This window comes from Talaromyces atroroseus (assembly GCF_001907595.1).
Source record: "Talaromyces atroroseus strain IBT 11181 chromosome Unknown scaffold_8, whole genome shotgun sequence".
NCBI lineage: Eukaryota > Fungi > Ascomycota > Eurotiomycetes > Eurotiales > Trichocomaceae > Talaromyces > Talaromyces atroroseus.
Genome location: NW_017971440.1, coordinates 1,176,199 through 1,195,893, shown reverse-complemented (window position 1 = coordinate 1,195,893; position 19,695 = coordinate 1,176,199). Strand labels below are relative to the sequence as shown.

Genomic DNA, 19,695 nt, shown 5'->3' with positions numbered 1-19,695 from the left:
ACTAACAAACTCAAAAATAAAGACTACTACGGTCGAAGAACAAAAAGGGGCCCGCTGACTACCAAGCTTTATCGTGAGCCGATGCAACACCATGAAAATGAGGGGCTCGCCGCTCTCCTGTTTTAAGGTATCCTAGTCTCCTCTGTAATATGCTCGAATGTCTAAGAGACTGAGAGACAAGTGCTGGGAATAACAGATATATGCATTTCTGCGTTCCCATCTTAAGTGTCTGATATGCCTGGAATACAACTAAGAAGTCGACTGGAATAGCCCATCCAGGGGGTTGTCTCATGTTTTCTGGCATGGCTACGAACATTAATTACCTGTATAGGTTTGAGCTAGATGGCCCATCATTTAATTTCCGTAGTCATCCTGGGCAGCTCAAATCATTTGACTGTGCTGTGTAACCCTTAAGCAAGTCAGCAGTTAAGCACCGGCATGCGTGGCTCAGCTGATTCAGGCACAAATCTATACGAACTCGAACCGAGCAATCAGGTCCGGTCTTGTCTCCTTCCCTGAGATGCGCGTGTAGCTCCCTCAAAAGATACGATCGTTGCCTTTTACCGCCCCGTACGACGTTGCAGCAAGAGTCCCGACTCCGTTCGTGTAAGCCTGTTTTGCATAACCTAAACATACCATGACATCCTATCCGTCGTTTTCGAGAGACGCCTAGTTATAGTGCATTAGTGGTAGGCTTGGGCCTCGAAATAGTTGTGTCCGAGGCCCCGTGTGGTGTTAGCGTCCTGATCGACGGTGTTGGTGCTACTCTGCCCAGTGGCCCCAGGCTGATCCTGCATAATCAACGGTCATCTGTCGTAAACAAACTTCAGGTTTTACCTAGACCAAACTAGTTAGCTGGAAGTGGTCGGAGGCCCGCACCGAAAGTGTACCTTTCTACGTTAGTGAAAGGTGTCTCTGCAATACTCATTACACCTTGCCGCTTTTACTTATTATCATATCATATGTGGAAGCGTCTAGCTTCAAGTAGCGTTATTGTTTGATGCCACGAAACGGTATGATAGTTTCTTTGAAAACGGAAGCTTTGAAATCTTTTGGCCAGCGTACTTCACCAGCCATGAACTGTAGAAACAGCTCCATAGAAATTTCGGCCTTCTCTTTTGTCGAAAAGTCGTAACAGTCGACTGGTCCAAATAACAAGCTCAAGCTTGTCATAGTGAGCTTGCAACATCCTACCTTTGTTATTGGCCATGAAGGAAAAGATGATTACCTTGTGCAAGAAAGAAGTTATTGTTAGCTAGCTACTTACAGAAATCAACTAATTTTGCTGGTCTCTGTACGGGCTGTACTCACTGGAAATACATCCAACGATGCAAACGATTGGCGGCCAAGTCGAGTCAACATGAGAGCAACAATCGGAAGTATTTCGCCACGAGGTAAATTTTGCTCATCGCATTCGGACCCATGTGACACTGTGAGCATAATATGCGGCTGATTCGAAGGTTCACAGATATAGACACTCTCGAGCTCTATATTGTCGTTGTAAGGGCCCCTACCGTAGAGAAGGGTTGGGGCGAATTCATTACGGCAGATTTGCGGTTTGAAATCTCTAACTATTACTCATTCAAAATTAGCAACCATCATAATCGCGGAGAGACAATGCATTATTTTGCTACTCACGTCTCCAACCATCCTGCAGTCGTTGCAAAGCCTAAATTTGGCAGGTGACCTGGTCTCTTTCGTGTCGTACAGAAGCGAAAATCCACCATGTTGCGGATTTGTCCAGCTAAATTCTCGCCACCTTTATCAAGATCTTCTCAAAACCCCTTGTTCAGACGTTCAGTTTTCGCGGCAGTAGGATCATCCAAATTAAGAGGGTGATCTCTGATCTCACGCTGCGAGCATGGGGAGAAAAATATAGGTCTAGTGGTTCCCTCATACTGGCCATCCTCGGTCAAAGAGAAGTGATGGAATTGGATACCAAATTCAGAAAAGTAATCTGGCGTCAAATAGGCACTTTGGAGCTCCTCGGTGCGTTGCCAAATGTAGCTTAAACCGTTTAGAATCTCTCGACGCACCTCGGACGATGAGGCTTCCTGGGCTTTGCTCTGCACATTGGTTGAAAACACGCCTAATGGAGGCAAAACGGTCTCTGATGAAAGGAGACATTTTGCCAGATCACGACGTTAGCAAGAGTGCAAAGACACAGAGAGAGACAGAGAGAGTTGATGTTGGATGAGTCCAGAATGACGAAACAAAGAACACCCAATTAAGCTACAACCCTAGCAATTATGCCACTAACCGAGAGTAGCCTAGCCCAATCCTAGGGACTAACCTAAATAAGGTTAGATATAATTTGCCCAGCCTTAAAGCGGCGTTGAGTGTTTTGTGCAGGGCAAATTAGGGCAAATTAGGGCACTTCTCCAGCGTTGCATTTGATACTCTAATGGCAAGCCACATGAAGTCGATCACTTCCCAAACAACCACTGTTCAGATAGACTGAGCCGTCTAGAATGTCACGCATCGTGCCATTATTTACTCCGTTCCTAGGTGGAACTAGATCTGTTGACACCACCATGGCTGTTTGTGGAAAGGTCGGCCATAGTCAAACAAGTATAAAGGCGAGGCTATGAAGCCCTTCTTCCCTAGATTCAAAGACAGACCTGATCTCAATCCTCCGTAGGACTCCTCGTCACCCTGCTATCCTTCCACATCTGCTCGCAAAGATGAAGTTCTCCACGATTGCCGGCTCTCTTCTTTTCTCCAGCGCTGCGCTGGCCGTTCCTCTCGCCGAGGAGAACCTTGCTCGCCGCGAGGCGAATCGCGCCGCTCGCCGTGCTCTTGCTCACAAGCAGTCACATACAAACCATCGCGTTGAGACGGCAGGGGCCGATATCGCAGCAGAGACCTACTCAAGCAACTGGGCGGGCGCCGTCCTGATCGGATCCGGCTACACTTCTGTAACTGGTACCTTTGTCGTTCCTTCTGTTAGCATGCCCAGTGGTGGCTCCTCTAGCGAGCAATACTGCGCGGCTGCCTGGGTTGGAATCGACGGCGACACTTGCAGCACTGCTATCCTGCAGACTGGTGTCAACATATGCATTCAAAACGGCGAGATCACCAACACCGCCTGGTATGAATGGTTCCCTGCTGCCCAGGAGTACTGGTCGTCCGGCATCAGCATCAGTACGGGTGATACCATCACTGCCACAGTCACCGCCAGCAGCGAAAGCGGCGGTACTGCTACCGTGACCAACGAGTCTAGCGGCGAGTCCGTCTCACACACATTCTCTGGCCAGAGCAGCGAGCTCTGCGAGACCAATGCTGAGTGGATCATGGAAGATCTATCGTCTGGCGGCGGCCTCCTTGGCTTCGCTGACTTTGGCAGTGACTTCACCTTCACTGGCGCATCTGCTGTTTCCAGCGGTTCCACTGTCGATACCACTGGCGCTACCATCATGGACATTGAGCAGGACGGCACCGTTCTCACTTCTAGCAGTGCTTCCGGTAGCACTGTTACCATCTCTTACGAGTGAATTTCGTCTTTGAATGAGACGGCGACAGGCTGAAAAAATGTTCTATTTATACTTTCTGGTTCAATCGTGCCGGTGTACATAAGGGATGAAACGGGTATCAGCACAACCTGGGATTGTGTAATGTACATAAATTATTTATATTCGATGTTTCTGTCTATTATAATGCCAGTCTAGTATGTACCTACCGAAAACATATTTGTTCGTAACATCAAGTAACTTGCTTGGCAAAACTGATAATGAGAGGTCTACACGTAGGAATTGGTCAGACATCGGAAAGTCAACAAGCATTAAAACGTAGCTTTAGAAGAGATCGTTCAAAGATAATTGTGGACCCCATTCTACTCACCTGAATACATAGCTGCAGGGTTTAAATTCGCAGCATTAAGACTCATCGGATATGGAGTTTGTTGGAAAAATAGAGCTCTCAAGTCCTTCCGAGATACTTCGGTTTTCACCTTGATTCAATAGTGTTTGGCGCGATGTTGATTGAATCTTTGCCATGTTTTATCGAGCTTCGTTACTTCATCTGAAGGAATACCAAGCAAGCAATGCCGATAACAGAAGATATAATTGCTATTGCGAAACAATAATTAGTCAAGGTGAAGAGTGCATGAGGTTAAATGGATATTTTCGCAAACGCCCTCTAGTAGAGAAAGGTAGAGAGAAAAATATCATATCGACATACCAAAAGTGAAGTTCATATAGTAGTATCCAACTGTCTCCGCGAGGGAACCCGACAAAAGCGGCCCAACCAGCAGGCCGAAGTTCCAGCTCAGATTAGTGAGCGAATAGGCTCGAGAATATCCCCCATTCGGTCCAAAGATACCCGGGTTTGCTTCCTGTATCTCTCTGATGACGCCTATGAACGAGGTGGTAAGCTTTCAATATCACCAAGGAAGAAATAGCGAGGACTTCAAGTTGACAGGTATGCTTCTTACTCGTTATCTCAAGAACTCCGGTTCCAATTGTTAAACTTCTCGCAAAACCAAGAGCCAGCAATGTGCTCGAATAGATAACCTGGCCTTTGTGTCCAGAACCGATAAAAGAAAGACCGTCTTTTCCGGGCGTACCCAGAAGCCAGAGCAGAAATCCTGTAACCAAATATCCCAGACCAGTCAAAATCTTAGTGCCGTAAATATCCTTGAGCCAGCCAGTGAAGCTTCCTAGTATTAGTTGAGGTATCTGAACCAGGAAGAACATGAAGCTTGTCTGCGCTGTATTCCAGCCAAACTCTCGTATTACATGTATAGGTAGAGTTGTATCAAGGCTTGTCACGACAAGAGCGCTAGCCATATGACATAACATGGCAGTTAGAGCACGAGGATGAGCGAGCACAATCCGGTAGAAATTCGGAGGGCTTTCCACCTGCGTATGCTCCAAATCAGTGGTGTGGGACTCGGTTTCGGAAATATGATAATCTTGTGATGGTGACTGTAATAGAGGAGTCGTCTCATCAGCTGAGTTGGGGCTGGTCTCTGCTCCAGTTGCTTCTACATCTCCTGATGACTCATAGTCCCGGCCGTCGGTTGATAAGACTCTACTGTCTGCCTCGCTGTTATCTTTCGTTTCCTTGGGAGCCTCAACAATCACCAGTCGCATAAGCATATCGATAACAAGAACCAGTATTGCAGTCGACCATGTCGGCCAATAACCAAATAGCGGCAAGATCCATCCAGAGACCATGGGACCAATAAGCAGACCAGATGTATAAACGGTAGAGACGGCTCCTAATGTCTTTGCCGTATTGTCTGACCCAACTGTATCGGCGACAGTTGCTAGGCCGATAATCCATGCTGCGTTGCCGCCAATGGCCAGGATTATTCGGCCACAGATTAGAACAGAGACTTTATGAGGAGATCTCGTCAGTTTCCTGTAGGTATAAAACGAAGCCAGAATGCTGAAATCAGTCAGGCAATGGGCGGGTGACATACCAGAAGTTGCCGCTGCAACAATGATTGTCCCGACCAGCTCGAAGGCCAGTGAAACCAACAAAGAACCTTTGCGCGATGGTATCTTGTCTGCTAAATGGCCAGTCGCGGGTCCTACAATCACACAGACGAGAGCATGAACGGAGAGCACAGCAGAGGTGATGTACTGAGCGTCAGATGGGTCGACATTCAGACGATCTTCTAACATGAAATCAAGAATTGGGACGATGAAGGTAAACATATAATTCTCTAATGCTTGTCAGCATCCATTGATCTTAATACATAGTCCAAATGGGCCCAACCTGTGAATAGCGCAATTGCAACGCATGCAATAATAAGAAACTTTGACGAGCGCCATCGGTATCCCGTTGGGCGTTTGTACTCTGTAGCCATGTTCGTTTCTTTGGCTTTATCTATTGCCTTCTCTGAAGAATAAGGAAAGGAAAAGCGCATTCGAGAATACTTGTAGTATAAGAAAATAATGAGTAACGATAAAACCAGGCGGGGTTTGCCTCGTTCCGGGTATGGCAATTCTCCACAGACCATGATTGACTCATCCAGATATCCCTGCTAGCAACGAGCTAGCCAGCCATTCAGCTGCACCATCCTTGCATGCAATCTTGACTAGACTCAGTAGCTAAATGCGGAGACAGACTCGGATTCGAGAATTTGGCTTCATACGCCGAAGATCCGTTGATCTCCCGCCATTGCTGAATCCGAGATGGCATGAGTCATATTTCCTACTAGTAAGAGAACATGCATCATTAGTTAGACTATTGAATGATTTCCAATAACGTGCTCATTTTATATATCTTAAAAGTTTAAGCAAGGTATCCAACTTAGTCCCGATTGACAAATTGTCGATATTCGTTATACCCTGCTCATTTAAAACTCCCAAAGCTGAATCTAATATTCAGCAAGTCTATTGCTCATTGAGATTGAGTTACTCCTGCCTTACCAGGAGGTTGGCACCGAATGGGAATGCTGCAGAGGATATAAAATTCAGCCTTGGAAGTCCTAGGATTTTATTCGACTTTATATTATAAATGCTCCATATATACAATAAGTATATTGGTTGTTGATTTGGAGATTTTACGAAACATAAATGGTATAACTAGGTACATTCATTCTTTAATTAACAGTCTTCATGATATAGGTCCCTCACTCAAGAAGTGAAGGATCTTCCTGGACAACTTGGTCGTAATATGGCTGGAAGGCCAACCACATCTTGCTGGAATTTCCGCTCTTCTTATGTGTCATCTCTGCCTCCGCTTGGTTGATATGAATCTTCTCCCACCCAGGACCGCTGGCCGCATTGGCCATAAGCTGTGCGTGGCAGCATCGATCAAGTGCGATGAACAAGAATGCCGCCTCGTCCACGGTCTTTCCGCAGGTAATCATGCCATGATTCTGCAGAATGACATTTCGGCAGGTAGGGCCAAGTGCCTTTGCAATACGTGCTCCCTCCTCGTTGGATAAAACTGTTCCGCCATAATTGTGGTAGACAGCGAGATCATTGTAGAACCGCAGAGCATCCTGGTATAACATTTCGATAGGACGACCAAAGCAGGAAAAGGCCTTGCCGTAGACAGAGTGGGCATGGCAAGCCGCATTTAGATCTGGACGCGCCTTGTGGATTTCGCTATGGATAGCAAAGGCTGGGCCGTTGATAGGTTGCTGCGCGCCGCCCTGTATAACTTCACCATTCTCATTGACTAGTACTAGATCAGAGACCTTGATCATCGAGAAGTGGGTACTCAATGGGTTGATCCAAAAATGGTCTGTAGCCAGGTTAGCGCTAATCTCATTCCTATATCTTTCTATGGAGAGGAGAATATTACGTGGGTTGATAGGATCCCGAAGAGAGATATGTCCAGCAACACCTTCATCGAATCCTTGCTTTGCAAATACTCGAAACGCAGCTGCCAAGTGCTGCTTCTGGTATTTGCGTTCGTCGAGTGGATTGGCAAATTTTGGTGGAGAGCGAATCTTAATCTTGCCTTCAGCATCGCCGAGGAAGTGAACTTCCTCAAAGAAATCTGCAGCTCTATCGTTCAAGCCATTGGCCACTACAGTCGTCGTAGCTTTTGTCGTTGTCGTCGACATCGTGCATGTATGTCCGTGTGGTGTGTTAAGTTCTATGTACTCGATGATATGAATTTTGAACGTGTAGGATGCTACATATGTACCCAGATATAGCCGGTTTAGTATTCTTGTACAAGTGGCAGACCCCGCACTTCTAGTCTTTTGTTTTGCCATACTGGATAGAAGGAAAAAGGTCCGAGGTGGCATTGCTCATTCCTTGTCTCTGCTTAATGAAGTCATCGTCAACAACGGAGGGCTTCGCGCCGTGCGTCGTCTGCGGCGCGGACTGTGAGCCTCCGTTTCCTGTCGGATCGATAATGCCGTGATGATACAATGCGAGCTGCGGCCAAAAGCGAGATTGTATGATGACCTACCTTATATAGATTGCTTTTGATTCCGCATCGGCTATATTTGTGTTTGGCATCTCGAGGTATTTCGGTTCGTGTGCTGAAGTCAGCCGGAAATAACCTTTGAAATAGTTGCCTAGGTCTACTTCAAAAGCTGTAACGTATACATCGACAGTAACTGTGGAGGAGCAGTCACTCGATAACAAAGAAATATACAAAGTCTCGACGTATTTTAACATTGGAACTAGCAAACTTGCAAGCTCGACGCAAATCCAGAAGATGCGCGCAGTTTCTATACAGAACGGGCACAGCCCTACATCTGCCATGTACATTGACGACACGGTGCCGGATCCAGTTGCCAAAGGTGACCGAATTGTCGTTCGAATAAAAGCATTCGGCCTCTACCGTATAGATATTTGGCAGCGTCAGCAGGCTTATCCGTACAAACTTCCAGAAGAAACTCATGGAAATATCATGGGTGTGGAGTTCAGCGGTGCTGTGGAAGAATTAGGGCCAGTGTAAGCTTGTTACGAGGCTGCTTGAAACCTGATATGAAAGGGGAATTAAATCTGATCTAGGCATGCATATAGACACTGGAAGTATTTTAATATTCTTCCTTCGCTGGGTAAGAGGAAAATAAAAGTGACGATCGACAAAGTATACAGCTGGAAACAGATTGGTGAGGCACATGAGAAGATGTAAAAGACCTGAGTGCAGGAAAGATTGTATATCTAGTCGAGTAAGGTATCAATAAGTGGGAAGAATGACCATAAAAGAAGTTGACAGTAAAGTACTTGAGCCTTGTGTACTGTACATGCTATCGGACTGCGGTGGATTATTTCAGATAAGTAGACACTAAAATAAACCCGAAATCAGTACCTACCTTAGGCCGGGAAAGGTGCCTCCCAGGTGGTCAGCAACTATCTTGATGCGAGGATCAATCTCATTGCGAATCAAATCTGCTATTGCAGCCCAAGCGCTAATTGGACAGAAGATGCCGATAACCCAGCCTAAACGAGCCAGGCGTGAGGCAATCGGACTTTCTTGATGATATCGCTCCCTGCGCTTTGTTTGCCATGGCCCCAGGCCATCTCGTGCAAACGAGCACCATGGACACCGGCAGCGTGTAATTCATCAAGCTCGGTATCAGTGATAGAGTTCACATCAATAGTGGCAAGCCCTCGGAGCTTCCATCCCTGAAGCCCGAGTTCCATAGACCCTTGCTTTTTGAGGGTATCAACCAGCGCTACTGGGGATGATCCTCTGATAGGATAGCAAAAATAATCCAATCATGTCAATACCCCGTACCAAGACATTCTGATTTGGAGCACTGTGCCGCTTAGTTATGCGGCGTGGTTAGACGTACCCCGTGTGGTTATTCTCCGTTAGGCTATGCCCATAGCAGGACGAAAGAGACAATCTCTGATATAAATTGTCCTTCGCTTAATGTTGATGCAGCTTTTTGTTAACCCTAACATCTGTAACACACTGCACGTTCCATTGTCCAATTCCTTCTCCTAACCAAGCGTCATTCGTAATGTTGCAAAATGTCCTCCAGTCAATATCGTCCCTGTCGAGGGACTTCGCCCACTCCGTCCGAATGAGGTGCATCCAGGTGATGGTCTGGATGTTTGGCTGGGCTTGCTGGGCTTGCTGGACTCTCGGATCATTGCAGTCCTATGTCCTTCCTGCCTTTCACACTTAGCAACGTGGCCACATACTTGGATGTAGCCCAGACGAAGATCTCGGAAGAAAATACTACTTCCATGATCTCGAGAACGCTTGGTGCAATAGTTTTCGAGATTGCGCTGACCAATATGGTCGAAAAATTCCCCTTCTCGTCGATCTCGTGCTCATGGGAGTGTTCTCGCTCAGTACTGGGTTTGCATTAGACGTATGGACAATTGATTGCCTGTCGCTTACTTTTCGGTATGACTTTCTTTGTTATTTGTATTTATGAGGACGAAGTTGATTCAAGTTGTTAATAGGCATTTCGTACGGCGGAACCTACGGCCTCATCATGGCTATGGTTATGGAGGCTGTTCCAAGGCGCTCTCGTGGTGTGGTAGCTGGTTTTACTCGCTTCTCGGCTCGGCCAGCTACCTTTTTGCATCAGGTTTGCATCTGGCAATGAGTGAGTTGCTCGATCCATCATCCCAAAGGTTTTATCTATGCCGTTTATCTATCCTCGTGCTTGGCCACGATGGGCCACGGAACAATGGACCTTTACCCTACATTCTTGACCACTCAGCGTAACCTTAATGTCCTCGATGAGACGTGGATGACGATAATTCTTCAGATAGGCGGTATATTGGGCTGCGTTGTCGGCGAGCATCTCTCACACACGTACAGTGCCAGATGGGTTGCAGCAGCAAACATACTTCTAATCGCCGCTTGGCTGCCACTTTGGGTACTTCCAACCACATGGAACAAGCTTACTATCGGTGCATTCTTCCTAGAGTTATTTTATGGTTGCGCAATCGGCAATCTGGTTAACTTGATGCAACAACTCTGTCCACATCCCGGTATGCGTGCAGCATTTACAGGCGTGGCTTATAACCTCGGAAATGCTGTCTCATCCGTGGCACCAACGATTGAGACATGCCTTGAAGAGAGGTTTCCCACAGCTGATGGAACACCGAATTATGCGCTAACTTAGATGATCCTGGTGGGCATTGTAAGTGAACACATTCAGGTAGGACGACGATATCAAGAACTGACAACCGTAAGGTGATTGGTCTCCTGCTCATAACGCTCATCAGTATGTCACTGAAGAGCCTTAACAAGGAGTGGGACGAAAAAGACCCTAACGCAGCCATCTCCACTGCTCCTATACAAAACGACTATGAGACAAAGAACATTAAGATAGGCGAGCAGGATCTGTCAGGTTCCAGCAAGTCAGAGGGCCGGGAGACACAGACTGTTCATATTGAAGAAACCGAAGGATATATCGATTCTATCACAAAGAAGTTGTAACAAGCTTTTGTATACAACGACGTGTCTCCGAACAGTGCAAGCAAGTTCGGCTAGTTTCATGGATTTATGACTGTAATTAGGAAATTAACTTTATTTCTTATCCATTTTCAGTGTATGCACCGTCAAAGTCACGCATAAACCCGAATAAAGAGTCCAAGTCTTCGATGAATGGCGGTAATTCAGCAATATTCTGATAATGATCTAGCTCACCGGGGCTCATTGACGTATTTGGAAACATCTGCAGACTCAAGTTAATGTCAAGTGGTGGAAGCACACCCTCAACGTTCAATGCTGGGCCTGGTAGATGTTAGCACTCTCCAATCATTAGACAAGATATGGAAGGCGAATGAAACTTGGATAATACCTGACACGTCCGGAATATCATTGGCGCGCATCAACCTTCTGATAATCTTAGCTGGCACCGATACTCCACAATTGGGCACGGCCAGCTCGTCAAGGCATCGTAAGCATACTGTTAAGGGGGAAGAGAGGTCGCCACGCCTTGTGCTTTCCCTAACCACCCGGTTGCGGGCATGGATGGTACAAGCGACATAGAGCGCGTAGCTCAGCATGTAATTAGCACGACGGAGAGAATATGCCGACTGATAGGCAAGGGACAGGCTCGTGATATTTCGCGCTGCCATCACGCATCTCTCCCAAGAGTGACCTGTTGATGTATTGGCTGTCCATAAATGGCCGTTTTTGATGAAAGGTCGGTGTAGAAGAATTACAAGTGCCCAATATATTGTATGAAGAATAAGGGTATTGGGTGCTGGTATATGTTTGGAACTTTTCCATGGCTCAAAACGTAAGTCGGTAGGTAAATTCTGATACCATAGTGCTAGCTTTTCGTCCACCATGCCCAAATATTGTCGAGCGCTTTCCGGATTTGCACCGACAAAATAAAAATGATCTATTATGACGGTCATTATTTGTGAAAGAGAACACAACTGTTGGAAAGTTGTTATGGAAAATAGACGAATGGCATTTTGCTGTCTTGCAAGATCTCCACACTGAGAAGTGGTCTTAGGATCCACATATGGCGTCCACAACTCGTTTTCTTCCAGTGTGTCCATCAAATCCCAGGATACGTGTGTGTCGCGAAGTGGGATCATGAATGGTCTGCCAAAATACAGACTTTGTAGTTTGTCGCAAATAAAGGCGCCCCAGAATACTCGACGGCGTATCTCGACATCTTCAGCATTTCCGGAGACTTCTTTGCAGTCCAGATGAAGGCCTAAATCGTAAACCATGCGCAATGCATAGCCAACATAAAGCCATCCTTTGGATGTACGACCTTTCGCATTAAATGTGGCACCAAGCAAAAGAAGACCTGTAATGGTTGGAATACTAGACGTCTCCAACAAAGACTGCTCCGCTAACAAGTCATCACACCGGTCAAAAAACATTTTACCTGCTGTCTCTGGCAGCGTTGGGTCCTCTCTGACTTCCAGACGCTCAGAAAACTTGCTGCAACAACCAAACACGGCGTTTAGCAAAAATTCAGAGCAGTACGGACCTCCATCAGCGAGATCTCTCATGAAGGCAGGACGATACGTAAGGTGATATGTATGATGCTGTCGATTCCAGTGTAAGTCTAAAAGGTGCATTGCCAGCTCAGCCGGAATGCCGCCTATAGTCTCGTGTTTGCGTAAATCATGTTCTCTCTGTCTCTGCAGCGCGGCACTAGCAATCAATTGATAACGGTTGGACGTGTCGGCCCTGCCTACGGGATTTTGCGCTACATCTAAGTGGTTGGCGTCGCCGGGGCTTTCATCATGAAGGTTTGAGGTTGGTCCGAAGATTCGAATGGCACCAGATTCATCACGAGATATAAAAGTGGCAATATGCTTTTCACTGGCTGTGCTAGCTGTGTCATAAGGGTGGTGATTATCAGGAGATATGTCGTTTATCGGGTTTGATTCTGACGACAATGCTTCAGATGCATTATTGCCAGGAGCCGAAGTCAGCGTTGGACTCGGCAGCGGGACAGTACTGTCTTCCTCCAAAGTGAGCGAGTCCAGTATCCTGCTGCGCGTTTCGTCATCTGCATTCTTTAGAGATAGCAGCACCTCTTGCAGGGCCCTTTTTTCCTCTTGTGCCGCATCTATCAGGGCGCGAGAAGGTCTAATCACATGAGTTTCAACTATCCTGACGAGACGAATGAAGACAAGACCTTGTGCTCACCTTTGCTTCGGCGGATCCCTGGTGTAGATGCATTGGCGATTGTGGTTGACACACGATGCGCATTGCGGGCGTTCGTTGTCACATTTGATCTTGCGCGCTCGACAGAACTGGCATGCGCGAGTCAACGATGCGCCAGGCTGCCGGAGGGTAGCCATAATCCTACTGGGGCAGCATGTCGCTAATTGAGGCGCAGTACATGGATTGATTGATTCTATTGACGTGAGAGAGCGCGATGTTCTTGCATGCAGAGAAGGCGCCCACTTCCCCACGCGAAGCTTTCACAGATCATGTGATCTGCGGTCGAATATTTGCTTTGCACGTCTAAAATGATTGGCTGGCTAGAATATAGAGAGTATACTATACGTTTACTAGCTCGTTTCTAGCTCTTGATGTCACACCCTCGGCGTGTATCATTGCTATCACTGAACCAATAACGCAATTGTATTATTCGCGGAGAAACCAGCATTCAAATGAATCCATGCGTTGAGGTGGCAGTCAGTCTGAGGATATATGAACGGAGGATGTACCCCCGTCATGCCCCGCCGCGACGGGATATCATCCTCCGTCAGCGGAGCGCGACAAAACTGGCTATTAAGTTAGTATTTCCTGCTTCGAGAATTCCTGTTGATAACTACTGATTTCCCCTGCAACGACCTTGGCGACCGCAGTCTTAGCCAGTATACACAGGTATGGAAAATAGTTATGCAAACTAACGAAATTCGGAATATATGTATTCGCGTTCTGGAGGAACACCAGCCTCGGAGTTCCTTGCGATTGACCCATTTCTTCTACTAATTATACCTCTATGGTCTCCGTCCAAATAAATCAATTATTCCAATTGCGTTTATTACACCACTTCGAAAGGATACAGCACCGCAGTACTAATATTAGAGCATGACACTCCCATCGTCGTGTAGTGTGTTGGTAGCTGGCAGCGGCAATGCCGGCTTCAGCGCCGCGGTGGCAGCCAAACAAGCTGGCGCTAAACATGTTGTCCTCATCGACAAAGCCCCCGAAGAATGGGCTGGCGGCAATACATTCTTTACAGCTGGAGCTTATCGTACTGCTCACGACGGTGCGAGTGACTTGCTACCATTGGTCAACAATGTGGACGCAGCCACCGCCAAAAAGATAGATTTCGAACCATACACAACAAAGCATTTTGCTGATGATATGCAACGCATATGCAAAGGGCGGTCCGACCCTGTCTTGAGCAAGATATTGGTCGAAGAATCATTCCCGACAATCCAATGGCTGAAACAAAATGGAATCCGGTTCCAGCTTTCATTCAATCGACAGGCTTACGAGGTGGATGGCCGTCTGAAATTCTGGGGAGGATTGGCGCTCAAAACAGAGGACGGCGGTAAAGGGTTGGTGGAAGACCACAAAGCGAATGCGCGTCGCCACGGCGTCGAGACCTATTATTCCACTGCCCTGGAGCGCCTGGTGACTAACCCTGTGACGGGCGCTGTTGACGGCGCGGTGGTGCGATACCAAGACAAGGCAGTGACTATCAACGCCGGTGCCGTGATTCTCGCCGCCGGTGGCTTCGAAGCCAATTCTCGTATGCGTACTCAGTACTTGGGACCTGGCTGGGATCTCGCCAAAGTGCGTGGCACTCCTTACAATTCGGGAGATGCGCTGGAAACCGCCATTCGAGATGTCAAGGCAAAGCAGGTCGGAAACTGGTCTGGCTGTCACTCCGTCGCCTGGGATGCCAATGCCCCAGCCGATACTGGTGACAGAGAGGCTTCAAATGAATTCACCAAATCCGGATATCCGCTTGGTCTCATGTTCAACAGCAACGGCGAACGCTTTGTTGATGAAGGCATCGACCTGCGCAATTACACTTATGCAAAATTTGGACGTGCTATTCTTGCGCAGCCGAACCAAAGTGCCTTTCAGATCTGGGACCAGCGTACCATTCCTCTGCTTCGGTCTGAGGAGTATCGACCGGAGCGTGTACGCCAAATTATCGCCAATACCATTCCTGAACTGGCCGATAAGCTAGCAGAACTGGGTCTTGAGAATCGAGAGGCATTCATTGACAACCTCAACCGCTACAACGAGGCAGTCTATGCTTCCCAAAAAGAGGAACCATCCCGTAAATGGGACCCTTCAATTCGTGATGGCGTCTCAACTCAGTCTAGTGAGATAAAACTGCCATTGGCCAAGAGCAACTGGGCGCTACCTTTGGATAAGGGACCATTTATGGCTGTTCATGTTACATGCGGAGTCACATTCACATTTGGAGGACTCGCCGTCAACCCGGAGAAAGCACAAGTGATTTCATCGGTGACGGACAAGGAAGTTGAAAACCTGTTTGTTTGTGGTGAAATGCTCGGTGGGCTCTTCTACGACAACTACCCCGGTGGCAGTGGTCTAACATCTGGTGCTGTATTTGGTAGGAGAGCTGGTACAGCAGCGGCGGCAGCAGCGGCTGAAAATGCCAGGAAAAAAACTTTCGATGGGCGAGCACGGCTTTGAGCGAAGGTAATATCTCTAAAAGGCAATAGAATTTCCGACTGCGAACGTACTAGTGTCTCTATTAAGAGATTGTGGGTTAGACTACCCAAACTCAAGTGCTCGATATTCGAATATACAGATATATTCAGGCAGCCTTTGGCTGGATTTAGGGTGTCTCAGAGATATCAAGGGCTGATTGGAAAGCTCGCCCCATTCTGCAATATCAGATATCAAATTGACGTCCCATCATTCACACATGATAGGCGAGAGGAAACTAGACTAGGTTGTTGAACGGTCCAGAAGACAAATATAATCCCCTACAAATGTATAAAGAGTATTTTTTCAGCATGCAATTTTTTCACTCGAAACTGACCATGCACGAGAGTAGATAAAGGAGAGGATGGTGGGCTCAATGACGGATCGTCAAGTCCGGAAAAGCATCGTACTTACGTGAAATTTGCCATCGCTTAGAAGAGTGATGTAACATGGTATGAAGAGCTTTTATCTCCCTTTCAAAAGTCGGTGCAGAGGGAAAATGAGACTCCTTTTCAGCTTTATCTATTCGAGAAAGTGATTCGGGAATATACCGGTGTTCTCGCATTTTCAGTAACAACACATATACCAAGTGAATCATGTAGGGAAATGTGTCGGCGATCATGCCGCTATTGGTTTCGTGGTTAGACTTGCTGTTCTCGTTGATATCGAGATCGGGGTTTTGGAGCGCAAAGTCTTCGAAGAAATCCGATATCACCCGAAGCATTGTTTCGATGGCTTTGAAAGATTCGAGTCTCTCTTGTTCTGTGAATATGAATGGACTGCTTGGCTGGATCCGACTTTGATGGAGGTGAACGAAAGCACTAGTAAAGAAGGACAAATATGTTAATCTTAGGATATGTGAGAGTAACATCTTGTCCATCTTCAACTTCAATGGGCATATATAGTCAAATTGTCATAACTTACTTCAAGCTAATAGATATTGCCTCGCAGCATACTCCCATACCAAGTCCAAACAACACACTTAGAAACTGCAAAAGACCTTGATCCACAGCTTGAAAGCGAAGGCGACCGGTGGAGGTGGAGGTGGTTATCACGGGACTCCGTACAAGGCCCAGCACCAGGTCCAGCCAAATAGCAGCTCTAGCCTGTAGATGGAAAGAAATGTAGTGTTGGTCAAGAATCAGTTGTGGCTTGACGTATTCAATGTCCGCTTTAAGGCGATGATTGTCCATGATTTCAGACTCGTCAATGATGAGAGGCCTGATGGACAGTCCACTTTTCAGACTGATCATTCTGCAAGTCAAAACCCATATTAGAACGGATATCGATTTAGATCATGAATCCAAACGAACATTTCATGTATTTTAATACTCCACCAAAGCTTTAAGTCATTTTCCTTGATAGGGTGTGTCCCAAATGGCGGTAAAATAGGGCATTCATGCACTATGCCTCCTAGCTTTGTGACTTGTGCCATGCTGGAACACACTGAGAGTGTAATGAAAGAAGCATTCAATAGCCCATGTCCGTACTCATAGACAGAAATTAGCAATCCGGCTTTCATTAGAGCTGTTGTCGGCTTCTCTGCGGTAGCTGGGTCCCAGAATAGCCGCTTAGCGATAAGATACAAGTACTCACGGAGGGCATCAGGCTGGTTATTCCCGCTAACCAATGGGCGCATCACCATACACATGCTAAGAAGCAATGCCATCGACTCTCGAGCCATGGCATCGGGTTGGTCAACGATCTCAGGGTAAAAGATAGGCATCCATTTCTGGCACGACGAAAGGAAGGATTCGGTGATCCTATCCAATACCTGCCTATGCCTGGCAATTATCTCCCTCAGATGCAATAGGAAGGTTGAATCCTTTGCATTCCCCAGGCGCACTAGATCCTCGCTTAATATCTGCTCGGGGCCGGACACATCATAAAGAGCATTCAGAGATTGCCACTTTTGGGCTTTGGAAATGTTTGCGACACTGGGAGGTGGACCGGGCATCGCCGTAGCTCGGTAGCTACATTTCAAAAGTAGCCTACTCAAAATGAATTAGCTTTCCCTATTATCTTCAACTCGGAAAGACCGTAGCTAGCTGCAAGGTATAGACTAGTACGAGCTGTTTTCAGTTAATAATTGCATACCGCTCACATCGCCCGCACGTGGGATATGATTTGTCACACTTCTTCTTGCGCTCGCTGCATGATAAGCAAGCGTGTTTAGCAATCATATCCACTGTTGTTGTATCTCTTTTGCATGCAGACAGCTCTTTTGCGGCGATTAATAATGATGCTGGGTGGTCGCAGGGGAAAAGAAGGCCGGTGGGTGGAAGAAGGATTCGTATCGAGAAAAGGCCCCACCCCGCGCCCCCGCTCTTTTAGCGTCTCCGATCCCTGTCGCTTTCCCCACCCCGCCCCATGTGAGTGGTTAATTCCTTCCCTTGATCCCACATTCCCGAATTCTTTATTCAACAGCCAATCAGAAAACAGCTGCCGCTCTACAAGCACAAGCAAACCGTGATATCAGCATATTCTTTCCCTAATCTTCTGTCGGCGTTGCTGATAAATCGGGAGAAAAACACGTATATATATAGAGTCACAATGGGAAGAACAATCTGGAGTCTATCAGTCGTTCCTCGTTGCTCTCCCGAAACCGTTCCCTAAAACCAAATCTCGCCATGCCTTTGAAATTTCAGCCACCTATCCCCCCAGTCCCTTCAGGCACGAGTCTTCATGGCAAGACAGCATTGATAACGGGCGGTAATAGCGGAATAGGACTTGAAACTGCCCGCCAGATGCTCACTCTTGGTGCTTCCCGAGTCATTATCACAGCTCGTGATGCATCAAAAGGCGAACAAGCTGTCCGGTCACTTCGTCAGGACCTTGGCATCACTCAGTCTAACCCCGATGCTAAGATTGAGGTCTTTGCGTTAGACGTGGATGACTACAAATCCGGGATGGACTTTTGTGATCAAGTGAAAAAGGAGGTTCCCCGTCTGGATATACTCGTGTGCAACGCGGGGGTGTTTCTGATGAAATACGAACGCAGCAGCAGCGGACATGAACGCGTCATGCAAGGTGAGTAGCTTCTTTTAATGCGTCTCAAAATAAACGGCATGTTTTCTGAATGTTTGATACCTGGCAACCGCTCAGTGAATTGTTACACCCACTTTCTGATTATCCTCGAATTGCTACCGCTTCTACAAACCACAGCAGCAACAAACGGCCAACCTTCGCGCATTACATTCAATGGCTCGAGCACGCAGTATCAGAGCAGTATCAGCGCAAAATCAATTCCTTCCTCGGGAAACCTCATCAAGTACTTTGATGATGCCAAAACCTATAGCGGACTCAGAAGATATTCAGACAGCAAACTTGTCGTAAACGCATTTGTCCACTATATTTCCACGATTGTTCCACCGTCAGAAGTTATCATCAACAATGTCTGCCCGGGTCTTGTGGCTGCTACCTCGCTGGATAAGGATATCGCTTGGTGGCTGAAGCCGATAATGACTGTGTTCAGAGCGCTTGCAGCACGGACAGTCGAGGAAGGTAGCCGATGCCTTATCCATGCATCGTGCATTTGGGGACCAGAGAGTCACGGCAAGTTCATGCACAACAACAAAGTTGATCCGTAAGTCCGGCCGACTTCTCTTCACCTTAGCTATTACCTCTTTGCATAGCGTCAACATATATTGATTTTGCTGACTTTGAATCTAAGAGGTGCTCCGTTTCTTCAAGAAGACTCTGGCGTCGATTTCACTAAGAGGTTGGGGGCCGATTTGCTGTCCGATTTCAAAAGTGTTGATCCACTACTGGAGAAAAAATTCGCCACATGAGCTAGTATTTTTTTTTTTTTTTGTTAATTGTTGCTCATTGTGTTGGTCAATATCTTGGCCGTGGATTTGATATCAATTTCGATGAACAAAATATACGGAGTACATAGGGAACGTTCCCAATAATGGTATAGTTCCATATAATGATTTTTCCACTAGTTATAGTTCCACAGTTTAATCTCTTTTCCTCAAAAGGAATATCAAGCTTAATACCTAGACAAGTTTGAGCTTGTCCTAGAAATTAGATAAGCATGCAGAATCAATTATCGGACGGATATATATGTATGTCTTGTCATTGTTGTGAAAACCACTTCAAGGACCTCGGGGTGAACGCGTTCTCAATTCATTGTTATTATTATTATTGCTATTATTGTGACTGTATGTACAA

At 46.7% G+C, this 19,695-nt stretch overlaps 8 protein-coding genes across 8 annotated transcripts; 4 read left to right on the top strand and 4 right to left on the bottom strand.

The window, feature by feature from the left end:
* Positions 1-2,684: 2,684 nt before the first annotated feature.
* Positions 2,685-3,494, top strand: UA08_06327 (Aspergillopepsin-2; the record flags this gene model as incomplete). Its single annotated transcript, XM_020268638.1, has 1 exon — positions 2,685-3,494. One exon carries the CDS (start codon positions 2,685-2,687, stop codon positions 3,492-3,494), a length of 810 nt encoding a protein of 269 aa, XP_020118779.1.
* Positions 3,495-4,165: 671 nt separating this feature from the next.
* On the bottom strand, positions 4,166-5,815 carry UA08_06326 (hypothetical protein; the record flags this gene model as incomplete). The annotated part of the gene is made up of 4 exons (XM_020268637.1): positions 4,166-4,353; positions 4,433-5,338; positions 5,426-5,671; positions 5,725-5,815. The coding sequence occupies 4 exons, from the start codon at positions 5,813-5,815 to the stop codon at positions 4,166-4,168; spliced, it is 1,431 nt and encodes a 476-aa protein (XP_020118762.1).
* Positions 5,816-6,583: 768 nt separating this feature from the next.
* On the bottom strand, positions 6,584-7,528 carry UA08_06325 (hypothetical protein; the record flags this gene model as incomplete). The annotated part of the gene is made up of 2 exons (XM_020268636.1): positions 6,584-7,203; positions 7,264-7,528. The coding sequence occupies 2 exons, from the start codon at positions 7,526-7,528 to the stop codon at positions 6,584-6,586; spliced, it is 885 nt and encodes a 294-aa protein (XP_020118850.1).
* A 2,529-nt stretch (positions 7,529-10,057) lies between these two features.
* UA08_06324 (hypothetical protein) lies at positions 10,058-10,830 on the top strand (the record flags this gene model as incomplete). Its single annotated transcript, XM_020268635.1, has 2 exons — positions 10,058-10,379; positions 10,550-10,830. The coding sequence occupies 2 exons, from the start codon at positions 10,058-10,060 to the stop codon at positions 10,828-10,830; spliced, it is 603 nt and encodes a 200-aa protein (XP_020118852.1).
* A 97-nt stretch (positions 10,831-10,927) lies between these two features.
* Positions 10,928-13,172, bottom strand: UA08_06323 (hypothetical protein; the record flags this gene model as incomplete). The annotated part of the gene is made up of 3 exons (XM_020268634.1): positions 10,928-11,127; positions 11,195-12,957; positions 13,018-13,172. 3 exons carry the CDS (start codon positions 13,170-13,172, stop codon positions 10,928-10,930), a joined length of 2,118 nt encoding a protein of 705 aa, XP_020118851.1.
* Positions 13,173-13,911: 739 nt separating this feature from the next.
* On the top strand, positions 13,912-15,504 carry UA08_06322 (hypothetical protein; the record flags this gene model as incomplete). The annotated part of the gene is made up of 1 exon (XM_020268632.1): positions 13,912-15,504. The coding sequence occupies one exon, from the start codon at positions 13,912-13,914 to the stop codon at positions 15,502-15,504; it is 1,593 nt and encodes a 530-aa protein (XP_020118854.1).
* A 258-nt stretch (positions 15,505-15,762) lies between these two features.
* On the bottom strand, positions 15,763-17,476 carry UA08_06321 (hypothetical protein; the record flags this gene model as incomplete). The annotated part of the gene is made up of 4 exons (XM_020268631.1): positions 15,763-15,800; positions 15,934-16,340; positions 16,444-16,773; positions 16,833-17,476. 4 exons carry the CDS (start codon positions 17,474-17,476, stop codon positions 15,763-15,765), a joined length of 1,419 nt encoding a protein of 472 aa, XP_020118853.1.
* A 673-nt stretch (positions 17,477-18,149) lies between these two features.
* UA08_06320 (hypothetical protein) lies at positions 18,150-19,310 on the top strand (the record flags this gene model as incomplete). Its single annotated transcript, XM_020268630.1, has 3 exons — positions 18,150-18,549; positions 18,625-19,105; positions 19,193-19,310. The coding sequence occupies 3 exons, from the start codon at positions 18,150-18,152 to the stop codon at positions 19,308-19,310; spliced, it is 999 nt and encodes a 332-aa protein (XP_020118856.1).
* Between the last annotated feature and the right edge of the window lie 385 nt (positions 19,311-19,695).